This window comes from Cicer arietinum, chromosome 6, assembly GCF_000331145.2.
Source record: "Cicer arietinum cultivar CDC Frontier isolate Library 1 chromosome 6, Cicar.CDCFrontier_v2.0, whole genome shotgun sequence".
NCBI classification, from domain to species: Eukaryota; Viridiplantae; Streptophyta; class Magnoliopsida; order Fabales; family Fabaceae; genus Cicer; species Cicer arietinum.
In genome coordinates this window covers 437,171-451,783 of record NC_021165.2, presented here as the reverse complement: position 1 = coordinate 451,783, position 14,613 = coordinate 437,171, and the positions used below count along the sequence as shown (strand labels likewise).

The 14,613-nt window shown below is 32.4% G+C and overlaps 3 protein-coding genes across 3 annotated transcripts in view; 1 reads left to right on the top strand and 2 right to left on the bottom strand.

Annotated features, from left to right (window-relative positions):
• The first annotated feature begins 1,909 nt into the window (after positions 1–1,909).
• On the top strand, positions 1,910–3,131 carry LOC101498294 (uncharacterized). The gene is made up of 2 exons (XM_004503061.4): positions 1,910–2,067; positions 2,528–3,131. Exon 2 carries the CDS (start codon positions 2,537–2,539, stop codon positions 2,948–2,950), a length of 414 nt encoding a protein of 137 aa, XP_004503118.1. The 5' UTR covers positions 1,910–2,067; positions 2,528–2,536; the 3' UTR covers positions 2,951–3,131.
• On the bottom strand, positions 3,082–9,724 carry LOC101498632 (NADH dehydrogenase [ubiquinone] iron-sulfur protein 1, mitochondrial). Its single transcript, XM_004503062.4, has 5 exons — positions 9,078–9,724; positions 7,427–7,673; positions 6,583–6,877; positions 4,613–4,987; positions 3,082–4,290 (listed from the first exon to the last, which is right to left on the bottom strand). The coding sequence occupies exons 1-5, from the start codon at positions 9,499–9,501 to the stop codon at positions 3,391–3,393; spliced, it is 2,241 nt and encodes a 746-aa protein (XP_004503119.1). The 5' UTR covers positions 9,502–9,724; the 3' UTR covers positions 3,082–3,390.
• A 2,621-nt stretch (positions 9,725–12,345) lies between these two features.
• Positions 12,346–14,613, bottom strand: part of LOC101497966 (nicastrin) — an 8,709-nt gene continuing 6,441 nt past the window's right edge. The window contains exons 14-16 of the mRNA XM_004503060.4: positions 14,507–14,591; positions 13,953–14,394; positions 12,346–12,834 (exon numbers count right to left, since the gene is read on the bottom strand). Of these exons, the coding sequence (XP_004503117.1) occupies positions 12,570–12,834; positions 13,953–14,394; positions 14,507–14,591 (792 nt within the window). The 3' untranslated portion in view covers positions 12,346–12,569. The remainder of the gene's footprint in view (positions 12,835–13,952; positions 14,395–14,506; positions 14,592–14,613) is intronic.

The following is a 14,613-nucleotide window of genomic DNA, read 5'->3' as shown; positions in this document are numbered from 1 at the left end:
ATCTCTTTTCATCCAAATAACGTATGATGATGGCTTTGTCTTTAAAACAAAACATTATAAAGTGTCTCCATACTTCTCTCATGTCACTATTGGAGTGAAGGGAAGAAGTATTTTTTTAGAGGAAAAGAAAAGCAGAGAATGGTGGAAATGAAAAAGTAATAGTAGGTCATAGCAAAACAAAAAACAAAAATTAAAAGTAATAGTTGTTAAAATTGGAAACGTTGTTCTCTCCTTTAATAAAGGTTGTTCTTATATTAAATGGACTAAAATATTCTTATTTTCTTATAAGGTCATACTTACTTTCATGTGCCTTTAAGATATATATTAAAAAATCAATGTTTGAACTTTCAAAACGTGTAAAACACAAATTTCTACATTTAAATTATTAATATCTCACATTTATTTGAGTCTAACTATATTTCCGTAAATAACATGTCTAAGCTCAGAAAGGATGGAATTATTTTGGATCAACAATCACAAAATAGTATTCCAATTTATTTGCCTCCAAGAAATAGATTTGTTAAAAATGTCAATCCTCTGATCAGCAACAACCAAGAAATAGGACATTAATTATTTGAATCCAAACTTTCGGAGCTCTAAAAATCGATACTCAGGAAGCACTCTACAAAAAATCGATACATTATATTATTTGTAACTATAGATGTTATGCAACTGATTTTATTTTATTTAGGCATCTACAACTATAAATATAATTCAAATATTATACATCTAAAATTCAACACTGTACTCAACGAATAGAATAAAATATTTAAATAATATTTTAAATTAAATTTAGAGTCAACGAATTTCTATATTTAAATTATTTTTTTATTTAAAATAACATTTTACATTTTTAATTATCTAATTTATTCATTGAAAATGATTTTAAAAATAGACTTAATTTTATTGTATAAATTAAATATGATCAATAACATTAATATGCTAATATGATAACTTTTTCCTTATAATTCATTATGGAGAGTTGTACTCTTTTAATTCCATATATTTTACAAAGACCCAACTCAAAATATAAAATACTATATATATATATTATAATTTTTTAAATCATAAGTAGACAAAAACAACATCAGTGATTCTTTAATTTAATTTAATGTTTTTAACATATCCTTATCTTTTTTAGATCAAAGCAGTCATCTATATATCTTTCTAAATGTCAATAACATGGGATCTTTAGTGATTTTCCTTCAAAAACAATGGTGTTGGTCATGTGAAAATGGCATAAGAATGAGTCAACATTAAGAAGGAAATATAAAACAAAATAATATAAAGGTACAACATTTGTGAAAAATAAAAATACTGCATATACACTAAATATAGCAGGGTTGAATCTAGAAAACCTTTAAATATGACGGCGGTTTATTTTTTATTTTTTACAAAAAATATATAATACAGATTGTGTCTATCGAAACAAATTAGTCATTTGTTTTTTTTAAATAATCAATATTAATGATTAAAATATAGTTTTTTTTAGAAAAATTAGTTGAACATGTGATCTTTTTATCACTGTAACTCTCTAAAATAAAAAAATCATCTTATAATTCTTATGGATTAGTCTCTTATAATGTAGCAAATTACAATTTAAATTTTAGTTAAAAGATATATGCACGTTTGGTATGGTCAATATTCAATATAATATATTATATAAAAACAAAAAAAATAATTATTTTGATCTCCAAATAAATGAGATTTTGTTCAAATAGAGTATCAAAATCACAATATATAGAGACACAAAATTGATATATATATATAAATATATATATATATATATATATATTAAATTGATAAAGTCAATTTCTTATTTTTAGAGACACAAAATTATAAACTATTACTTCTAAAAAGTATCTTTGACTATTGTTAAAGTTTTCAATAATTTTTTAATATTGATTAACAGTAGACTATTTACAAAGGCTGCGAAGTCACATATGGAAAGAAAGTAATTCTTCTCATATAGTAATATAATAATTATGATATAAAGATGTTATCAAAAGAAAATATTCTTGATATAAAGCTGGCATACAAATTCTACCGACCCATCTGATCCATAAGGTAAGCTACTTCCTTTCTATTTCCTGTTAATAACTGATCATTCATCGTTTGGTTATTGTCAAGAATATTTGATTCTGCTTCGTCCATAAATTTATGTTCTACTTTTCATTAGCTGCTTCTTTTGTTATGTTGGAATTTTGTTAGCTGCATCCAATGATTGTGTCTTTTAATTGTTTTAAAGCTTTTCTGCTTATGAAACTTATGAACCCAGGAAATGCATGTAATATTAGCTTTGAGCCCTCAGCGTCCCCTTATTCTTTCTTTGTGAACAATAATTCATCAGCAACATAATATTTGTCATACTCATAATAACCCCTTTCTATTATGCAGAACATAAATTCATTTGGTATTGAATTTTTAGTGGTATAATATGTTGTGACTCAAGTATGAACTCATTCCAAATTGTTCCTTGCTTAGTTTAATCTCCCTTAACAAAATTTTTATGATCATTGTTTTTTAGAATTCTGAAATGGAAGCTGAAACAGTGGTGCATACAGGAGGATGCCATTGTAAGAGTGTAAGGTGGAAGGTGGTAGCTCCTTCCAGTGTAGTGGCATGGGACTGCAACTGCTCAAACTGTTACATGAGAGCTAATACTCACTTCATTGTACCTGCTGAAAAGTTTGAGCTTTTGGGAGATTCTGCTAAGTTTCTTACAACTTACACGTTTGGAACTCACACTGCAAAGCACACATTCTGTAAAATATGTGGTATAACTTCATTCTATTACCCACGCTCAAACCCAGATGGGGTTGCAGTTACAGTCAGGTGTGTTGACCCTGGAACGTTGACACGCATTGAAATCAAGCATTTTGATGGGAAGAATTGGGAACGTTCATATAATGAAACAGGCATCTCTTCATGTTCAAAGGTGCAGAAGTGACTCTCATAACATCAGGGGCTACAAATTAGTTGATATCATTGGCAAAGTCCTGCATGAAGTTTTTATTTCGTTCAACACATTGTGTTGTTGCTGCTGCAAATATTATGGGTTTAATAATGCAAATAAGGAACTTGTTAAACAAACAAATTATCTTATTTGAATGATTTAGTTTTGGATTGTTTATGCTTCCAATGTTTCATTTTACAAATCGGGTAAACTTTAACATGTGTCAGATAATCCGAATTGTACATGAAAATAGTTCTAAAAAGTGGTGCTTTTACACCAGCATAATACAAATGGAACGGATAACGCCTAATTTCAAATTGGAGTACTTCCAACGTCCGAGAAGCTTTGCGCAAGCAAGGTCTTGCTTGGCCAGGAAAACAAAAACATGAATCCGCATTTTTATTTTAAAACAAAAATAATAAATAATACACACTTCATTTCTTCAACAGCACAGAACTGCATTGGGCCATTATCTTTGATGCCCTGGTAATGGCATCAGTCATATAGAAATTCTCAACTGCAATTCCAAATGGAGTTGGATCCACCTTCTGTGTGAAGGATGGTCTCAGTGAAGATGGCAATGCAGCTGGTTCTCTCTCATCAATGTGCACAAGATTTGGGGCTACAGTCCTCAATCGAGCACGAACACCCCCAACTGTATCATAGGGTAAGCGAACCCCTGCTACCTCAGACAGAGCTCGAATTATCTTCCAATCATCTCTAGAATCGCCAACTGTTGGAACTGCAGGCCATGTTTGTTGTGTGCATCCTTCGGTATTTTCATAAATACCTTCCTTCTCGCTGAACGCTGCTGCTGGCAAAATGACATTAGCACGATAAACACTCTTATCACCATGGTGACCTTGATAAACAACAAAAGCGTCTTCAGGGATCTTGTCTATGTTTGTATCATCAGCTCCCATCAAATATACAAATTTTGCAGATTCAAGGTTTTTTTCAGATTGTGGCACAAGTCCAAGGTCAAGTGCAGCAGCCTGGGCAGCATGGAGAAGTAATACATTAAGGCCATTCCAATCAGATCTGACAACATTCCCTTGTTTTGCGATGGTTTCAACAGCCGCAAAAATTGCATCCTGATCCTTCCTCTCAAAAATCCCAGCACCGACAATGATAACAGGATATTTGGCCTTTGAAATAGTCTTGGAAAATGGGTGTCGACCCTCCGCAATTTCAAGAAGTGTTTGAGGGCCAATACCAAGATGCTGGTAATCATAGTTGAAATCAGTAGCAGGCCCAATGTAACCAACTGAGGCATGGTTTGACCCGACACTCTTACGTATTCTGGCATTAACCATAGCAGCTTCCACCCGTGGCTGCAAATTTAGGAGTCAACACAAGATAATCAGACACCAGATATGCATACATATAAAATGCCAACATAACCAGTAGATGAGCTCATCCAAAAACACCAATTTTCACAAGTTATATTGTTGAGGAATAGTGTTTTTTTGAAAGAATTGTTGAATAGTCTTAATTGGAATCTAAAAAATAACAGATATCAAATCTTATACATGGCAATCCCAAAGGTATTGTAAAAAAGGAATGGTTTTCAATATAACAAGAATCATTGATTAGCCAAAAGTCCAAAACATAAACTAGAGAAGCTGCTCACTAAAATAAATTAGAGAGCTATACCTGGGTGCCAACCAACAGGAAAGCATCTGCTTTCTCAAGACCAGCAATGCTTGTATTCATAATATATCCTGATCTGAAATCAGCATTAGTATTTACACCAATGCCCTCACCCCATACATTATTCGACCCCATCCTGTTTAAGAAATCTTTCAGTGCAATCATGGACTCAGCATCAGAAAGTTTGCCAGAAATTCCAACAATTTCTTCTGGTTTAACTTGATGTGCAACCTCTGCAACTAGAGCAAGGGCCTCGCGCCAGTTCACAGCCTTAAATCGACCATCAGGTCCACGAATCATAGGGTCATTTAACCTCTGCCTCTTCAAACCATCATAACAAAAGCGGGTTTTGTCTGAAATCCATTCTTCATTTATGTCCTGCAATGGGAAAGTGGAACAAGAATCAATACCAAACAATGAATAGAAACTCGCTGTTAGGAACCCAAGAATTTAGAGGAAAAACACTAATATTTAGAAAAAAAAGATAATAAATAATCGGAGAGAATCTCTCCAAAGAAAATGATACACGAGCGGATACGCTCCTCCAATGGTTTACACCACTTAATTTCTAAAGTTACTAAAAGATATTTTCATAAGGGATGGAACATTTTATTTATAGGCTCCATGTACACTTAGGATAAGAGAGGGAAAGGATCACTAACTACCTACTAACAAACCTAATAGTCTAACTACTTATAACAATCTCAACCACTTAACTACTACTACTAACTACTTTCCTTTATCTAAGTCCTAACACCCGCCCTTACTTCCATCAAGAGTAAAACACTTAAACAAAAAGCTTCAATAGTAATAGCACCAAGTTTTTACAGAAGAATTGAATTATGATACAATCTGCCAAACTAAGCATAATAAATTTAGCCCAGAGAACACTAAATCACATCCCTTGATCCTAAAAGATTAATCCTCACTGGGACTCCTAACTAGTTTCTCATAAAATGTTGATTCGCCGCAAAACATGAGAACTCAATGAAGTGAACTTTTTAAATGAAATAATTAATGGAGATAGGCACAAAAACATTTGTAGTATAAAATTTGTGAGGTCATGTACAGGGGATGTGGGAATGTATGCACATGGTCTTCGATCTCTCAAGTCTCAACATGACCCTATCTTCTGAAATTTAGCATGAGAGGATCCCAAATACTGCTAAAACATTTAAATCCGCATTTTGTAACAATTTAGTATACAGTCTATGATTACTCTATGATTCATGACCAATGGCTCAATAACACTTAAAACCATCTTTTTTCCCTTAAATACCCCTTCCCATAACATCAAAAGACTGATTAACTGAAAAGTCTCCATAAAGCAACCACCCACAACTAAAGGATTGAAATTGCAGGTAAAATGCTCGAGTATTCTTTTGGAAGTATAATTATTTCTGTAAGAAATAAACTGAATAACAACTCAGGCGGGTCCTTAAGTCCTCAATTATTGTGATTATCTGGTCCTCAATTTAGGGTATTTTTATACTTAAATGTCAAAACCCACATCAATGGAGTCATTGCTAATGATAGAAAGTAACCAAACTGATATCAGGTAAGAAAGAAAAAAAATCAACACCAGTTTTCCAAACACAACATGTGTAGTGTGTTTCAAAGGCTGCTAGTGAACAAAGTTTGAAAATCAACTTGCTTATGTCATAGTATTGTTGTGATGCAAAAAACAAAAAAAACTACAACCAAATAATCAGATTAGGTCAAGAATTCATTGGTATCATCTTTTTGAAATCATCAATTCCTATAAGCTGTAGATTATGTTAATGAATAACAATTTTTTTCCTAATTAATTCGTACTATGAAATCACAAGACAACACTCCATAGTATTTAAGCACCAGCAAACTTAATACCATGGTTTTTTCTTGCAAAAATTAAATAATGTTAACAACCACAGGAAAAATGAAGCTTTGGCAACCACAAATAGTTTGATAAAACATTTCCATCAGAATCTAACCTCATTTAAACGAGGAACAATGCGCATGACTTCAGGTCCTCTGCTATCAATTCGAATATTTGACCCAACTGCATCAGTAACATCAATGCTCTCTGTGCCCTTCAACTCCCAATTCCGGGCTTTAAATGCAAATGGTTTTGAAGTGAGTGCTCCTACAGGACAGATATCTATCACATTTCCAGAGAGTTCACTTGTCATTAGTTTTTCAACATATGTTCCAATCTCTTCTCCACTGCCACGACCTAACATGCCAAGATCCTGAACCCCTGCAACCTCTGATGCAAATCTAACACACCTGTGGGAAGAAAGTGATATTCCAATAGATCCTTTTAAGGCACTTAGATAACATACTTTTAAGGCACTTAGATAACATAGTTTCACAATACATATAGCATTTAATCGACAGCAAAAAGAGCACGGCTACCAAATGTTGAAGGTTGCGTTTTATAAAATTGCCAACACCTATTGCTACCAAATTTCGGTAACCAAAAATTAAAAGAAACCTTAGCAGACATGAGATTGAATAAAAAAATAATACAGTCAAACTAAATTATCACCCCAGAATGTCATTTTCATCCTATGCAAATAAAGTTGACCTGCAAGTTCCCCCGGACAGTGTCATCATACTGTAAGAATGACCAATGCTTCATTTAAAAAAAATTGATACAACTCAAGGAGGTCCTTAATTCTTACAAGAATATCCTAAACATAATATTAATATAAATTATCAGAGCACTTAATACTTGCTTTTAGAAAGAAAAAAAGTAATAACGAATTTCTGACTTCCTATGTATGACAAAATGTGTAAGCAAAGATAAAATCAAGTTTGAAAGGAAAATTGAACCTTGTACATTGAATGCACCGAGTCATCACAGTCTTCACCAAAGGCCCAAGATTTTTGTCCACCACAGATCTCTTCATTTCAGTGAACCGACCACGATCAGAGCCAAATGCCATTGACTGATCCTGAAGATCACACTCTCCACCTTGATCACAAATTGGGCAATCTAATGGATGATTCATCAATAAAAATTCCATCACCCCTTCTCGAGCTTTCTTTGCCACAGGTGTGTCAGTCTTGATTTTCATCCCTAAATATGAACATATGATTATATTACATTTTTAACAAGAATCAAAACAATAAATGGTTAAAAACCTGATCTAAACAAAATCAAGGATGTACATATGTGTGTGTCAGTGTATCTGAATATAAAATGGGTGTAAAAGTAAGATCCGATCAAAAAATATAAATGCCGACTGCAAAGGAACTGAACAAATGATAATTTTATCTCATGATATCTCTATAATTAAAAAAAAATAGAAACCATTAATAAGTTGTAATGAAAAACTTGAATATCAGTGTATGCAAAAAAACGTAAAAGAGAAAGTACTAGAATTTAATTTTGAACAAAAACAAACTGAAATATTAACAACAGACAAAACATAAATTATTGAGCATTGCTAAATATTATGAACATATTTTGATGTGAATTGCAAGAATGGCTAAGTGTACTGTTCTAAAGAAATCAAAGATGGTTAATTCTGTCTTTGTTGGAAATCACATATGGGAAAAGGTTAAATTTCACCGATGAAAATTGTTTGGGAGTTTCGTCACTGATTGTTTTAGAAAAACCAGCATTCCTCTAAATTATTACTGAAAACATAAATGCCAACAGAATGGAATTTCAGAAGGAAATGAAAACAGCAGTCCTCTAAATTGTTGGCAGTTAAAAGGAAATGTACTAGATACATAACAGGATGAAATTTCACTAGTATCACCATTTTCTACAAACTACAATTTACAAATAACATAAACTAAATAAAGTTCATAACACATTCAACAAAGTAGAAATTCAAAAAAATAACAGCAAGCAACTACATAATCATTACCTAAGTTTTGATACTAATTAGCCTTTAACTAATCAAAACAATCACTAACAAGATGAAACTGAAACAAACAACATAAATTTCTGATTTTTTCTAGTTACACACCTAAAATATCCACAGACACTCAAATAGTTTCCGTGAACTGAATTAGTTAAAAACATTCCTGAATTACAAAAAGTATTTTTTTTTGTGGGTGGATATTTTAGGGGTGCAACTAGAAAACAAAATCTAAATTTCTTAGATGAACATAATACAGACACACAAATCATCACTCAAATGAAAAGCCAGAATGAACAGAAAATCAATTAAAAAATGAAGAAAAAATAAAAGGCTTACCAGGAAGATAAAAAATATATATATATACCAAGAAGCAACACTAGCTGGCATAGAAATTTTGACGTGAATTGCAAGAATGGGTAAATGTACTCTTCTAAAGAAATCAAATATGGTTAATTCTATCTTTGTTGGAAATCACGTATAGGAAAAGGTTAAATTTTACCAATAAATTTCTTAGATAAACATGATACAGACACACAAATCATCACTTATACGAAAAGCCAGAATCAACACAAAATAAATTAAAAATTGAAGGAAAAATAAAAGCTTACCAAGAAGAGCGGGCATGGCGCAAGAAGCAACAGGCTTAGGAGATTTCTCGACCTCAACAAGGCACATACGGCAGTTTCCGGCGATAGAAAGCCTACTGTGATAACAAAATCGAGGGATGTCAACGCCGGCAATCTCACAAGCCTGAAGAACGGACATACCTTTAGGGATTTTAACGGGATATCCATCAACGAAAACCTCGATGGCGTCATCGGGGTTAGGGAAATGGACTCTGGCGCCGCCGACGGGAGCCCGTGGAGATAGATCGACGAGAGGCTGTTCAGGCTGGGGTTGTGCGGCAGGTTCGGGATTCCGAAGCTCAGGTTTGGAAACGATGGTACGGAGGAGAAGGTTGTTAGGGTTTTGGAAACTGAGGAGTCTGGAGGTTGGTCTTATGGCCTTCGAAGCTAACAAACCCAACCCCATTTTTGTGTGTGTCTTTCGTTCTCTCTTTTTTTTTTTTTGTAGATTATGAGTTTGTGACCGTGTTGTGAAAGAGAAGGATCTTAGATCGGAGAAGATGAAATTTGTTGAGTTATTATGATATGATTATGGTGATGTGAGTGTGTGTGTGTGTGTGGGTGTGGGGGTGTGAATGAAGAAGAAAATCATTTTAGTTTGCAGATACCAGATATTGGTGAGGTGAACTGCTCCGATATTAGATTCGGGTTTTCTCCCGACCCGTTTATAATTTTTTTTGCCCAACTACCTTTCATTCTCGTAGATATTTCATTTTTGCGTAAAATAAGTTCTTTAATTTTTATTTATTTTTTTGTCATGTGAAAAGTTTTTGTTTTTCTCTTTGCTTAATCAAATTTTCGGATGTTCAAAATTCATAATAGTAAATTAGGTATGTAGTCGTGTCAAAAAAATTAGAGGTTTGTTTTGTTGTCTAATTGATCTCACAGTGATCAAGGGATTAATGCATGTCATTATACACTTGAATATCTGATTTATAAAAATAAATTTGTGTTTAGTTCTTTGACTTTCTATCTAAGAATGTTCTTATGATCATGCTAATTAGATTAATAATATTACGTGGTGTGATTTATATGTTGTTTCTTCCTCCATATTAAATGTTCTCTAATTGTACTTCTTTCAAATTTATTAAATGGTTGTATCATTGCTCTTGTAATTTATTGGATTTGGATCACTTTGTGTTGAAATTCAATATAAAAGGGTTATGGTGATAATTTTGCCATTATCATGGTTGAATAAATTTTAATGATGAGGTTATCGTTACCTCTTTATATTGAACTTCAAGTTCAACATGATATAATCAAAATTCATATAATTTCATCACTAAGTAAAACTTAAAGAGTTTTAGTATGAAACTAGATTAGTATAATTCTTGAGAAAATTAAGGGCTATTTCAAAACAAAAAGTAAAAGAGAAATCAAATTGAAATATAAAATTAATGATAATTAATATTATAAATAATTTAAGAATATGTAAACCTAGATTTTAACCGATGAAACAATTAATATTTATCAAGAATGGTTTTTCTTCAATCAATTGTATCAAGTAAAAAAAAATTGACTGTCAACCATAAATTATTTAATCGCTCCAAAGAATGTTAAGTGAAGTGAACAACAATAATTTAACTAATGATTATGTTAATAAAGGTCATTAATGACACTTGTTAAAGAAAAAAAAAAGGAAATCAACAACAACAAAAAAAATTAAGTGAAAAATATCATTTCTTAAAATTTCAAGAAACTAAATGTAAATCTTTCAAAATTTTATTTCTCTTTTAAATTTTTTAACAAATGCTCCAAGAAAATTTGTTAGCATTTTCCTTAAACTAATAACGTGAAATATAAAATTGTGACTAATAGATAAATCGTAGATCATTTGAGTTGTATTGATAGATGCGTCTTCTAGATGGTTTATAAAATTAGTATTTACATATCAATTTCACATTGTTTCTTTTATCACGATGTTCAATCATTAATACGGTAAAAATGACTAACAATTGTGCATATCTTAATCAATAGGGCTCGGATGATGGGTGGATATTCTCTCATCACACTCTTAAAATTTTGTTTTAAAGTTTAGAAGGGAAGTGAAGGAAGAGCTTTAAAGATAATTTTTTTTTATATATTTTTAAGAGAGTAATTTTGTAAAGAATGCTTATAATTAATATATTTTTAATTTATATAGTACTATGTGAGCATGAAAATGATCCTCCAAAATCTCCCTCCAACAGAGTTTTCGACTTCCCCAAAATATGAGAATTTTGTATTATGAATAAAAATAAACTTATCAAAACTCTTCATTCCTTCTATTTCTTCCTTTCTTTTTTTTCAAAGTTCTTCCTTCCCTTCCCGTCAAACTCGCAAATAAAGTATTTTACACCTCAATCTAGTCTTTTGCTATGTTTTGTGGCAAGTCACCCAATAGCTTCTTCTCCACATTGATCGTGTTTTCAATAGCTTCCTCCAACGATCAATGCAATATAATAATCTATTTAACTATATATACAAGAGAAATTTAACTATCACCCCCTCACTAGTACCTCTCACCTCTCCAAAACACATAAAAATATTATTTTACTCCTACTTCTTGATAGTCAAATTTTTCTAAATTATTAACATTTCAATCATTTCAAATTTTTTAAAAAGAATTTGAAACAGTTGCATTTCAGAAATTTCGTATTCATCTAAATTTCCCAAATTTAAAAAAGAAAATCTAAAACAATGCATTTTAGAAGTTTTACATTCATCCAAAGTTTTAAATTTTTAAACTTTTTAAATAGTTACATTTCAAAAGTTCCACATTAATAAAAAATTTCAAAAAATTTAAAACTTAAAAAAAAAATTACATTTCAAAAGTTTCAAAATTTTTTAAATTTTTGAAAAAATTATATTTTAAAAATTTCATTTTCATCCAAAATTTCAAAATTTTTACAACTTTTACAAAGTTACATTTCGAAAGTTTCACATTAGTCCAAAAATTTCGAAATGTGTCTTTCTAGAATCCTATGATTTGTGATTTTTTATATGGAAAAACTTGAGAAGGGGCTCACTGTTACTACCATCAGTACCATGCTTTGCTTTATTTGTTTCGCCCAAGCTCATAAAATTGGTTTGAGCAGAGGTAAAAACCTCACAAAAGGGGCTCACTGTTACTACCATCGGTACCTTTCTTCTACTATCCATCCCTTAAAACCGTAAAACCCCCACTATAACACTAACCAAGTCATGATAATAATAGTGAAACTAACCAAATAAAGGTTAACGCCACTACTCACTAACTAGGACTACCAAATACACAATAGAAAAAGCTTTTTACTTTTGTTTTCATTACATTTCCTAACACTTACCTACTAGTGATAAATAGGGCCGTTTTTTGAAACTGAATTCACAAGCACAGAAATGCGGCCTAAATAATGAATATCCTGGGAAATTCCTCAGAAACTAGTAATTTTTCTATCAACCTATTTAACTTTGCCCTAGTTTCACAAAATTTAGTTAGTTTCCATAAATACAGTGTCAATCCCTCTTCATCGCTTTGGCAACAGAAGTTCTTGTAACTGCTATTGCAAGGTATGCCAAGATTGTCAGAGCAATTCCCCCAAACAGAATAACACGATCGTACGCAGCAACTTGGACTGTGTATACTCGCATCCCTATTGTATTCCAGTTGCTTTCTGTCCAGACTGGGTCTACAACCCCCATGTTGTCGGAGGAATTAGGGGGCAAAACACTCCATACTCCTGATTCAAATTTTAACCGGGTTGAATATGCTGGAACATACCTGTAGAAGATTATGCATCAAGGTAAAAAATTACAGTGCATCAACTTAGCCATTTAATCATGTCAAGACAACAAGAAGTGCAGTACCTGGAAAATGGAACCTCACATATAAACACCTGAATAGTCTAAAGATGACAATCTAACCAACTACGTACATCAAATGAGCATACTTAACAAGGTATCAATTATGACATAAAGTTTAGAAATGGTATGGATTATGGAATAAAATCCATTTCAGGAGGCATATCAACGACGCCACCTCTTGAGTTTAACAGGAAAACTAGTGGGATAAATCTAAATTATGGCGACTGTGGTAAATATGTCTGCGCATGAATGTGAGAATCTGTGAGCATGTATGTGTAGATAATGAATCTAACATAAATATAAACACATAATTTGCCAACATTTTACACAACCATTTTCAGCTTTTATTTCATGAAATATCAAATATTCGATTTAAAGGCAAAAGTATTCAGACATGATTCTAATCTGAAAATAACCATGGATGATACTTAATGGGAATAATGATCAGGCAGAAATAGTGAAATAAATCGGGGATACATCCAAGTTTAATTTTAAAGTACTACCTGTCCCAAAATAATTGTTGCTTTTAGTTTCCAATACAACTTTAAATGTTTATTTTCCAATTGTACCCTCTAAGTTATGTTGTGTACATCACTCCCAAGTTATTATTCTTCACTTAGTATTTATGATATTGAAAATAAATCAATAGTTGATATGGGTAGTTTGGTAAAACCACCGTTCTCTTTCAATCATTTGTCATCTTTTCTTAATCTAAGTAAAATGGTGATCAAGACATGCAGAAGTTTAACTTTCTATCCATATTCCATGGTTCAGTTGTGTTCCCATAATAAAATGAATACATTACTTGTCCAATTCTGCGGGATGTAAAACTCAATTCAATTATAGAGGCAGAAGCACAACATTAGATGATAGCAAGCCTGCATGGAAAAGAATACCAACAAGAAGGGGGGGGCGGAAATACCGGCAACAAATAGGCTAAACACTGCACCACTGACATCCTAAATTTATGACCAAGAAATATATATCCGTTTACCAAATCTATGAAGTATGAAGTACATTTAAACAAGAAAATACCTAGTTGTAGAAAGAGCACAAACTCCCTTTCCATCAGTCTCCGCTCTAATGCAAACTTCATCGCTACCACTGCAACCTTTTTGACAACCTGAGCTATTATTCTCCTTTGGGGTTGAAGTTATGTCGGCTAGAAAGTTCCAGATGAACCTGGGAACGTCATTAATATATCCTGGATAAGGTGTGGACGAAGGCTCATCTAAGATAACACCAACATAATTGCTCGCACAGGTTGAAGCAGGTGAAATATATTTCTTCACCAACTCACAAGAAAGACCAGGATCACAGTCCAGCAAGCAATCCATAAGTTGTTCAACAAGTGAGACATTTACATTTATAGCAGCCAAAGTTGAATTTTGTACATCATTAGTTTCACTAGCAAGTATATAAAGGGTTCGAGCAACAAGAGAAGCAGCAGCAACTACAGCCGATGAGTTCACATTCGCTGCATTAATCATACAAATCAGAAGGCATGTGACATGGGAGATATTCATTGAAGACTAGAACAAGTCAAACAAGCATGCGAAAAGTAATGCCAGGTTCATAGGTTAACTCACATAAATCGTCAAGATGACTGTGGTAGAACTTGTTGACAAAGGAAGAGTCAAAATCTTCTAACACAACACCAGAGATTCCAGGATTCTGATAAAATATGAGGGAAAGA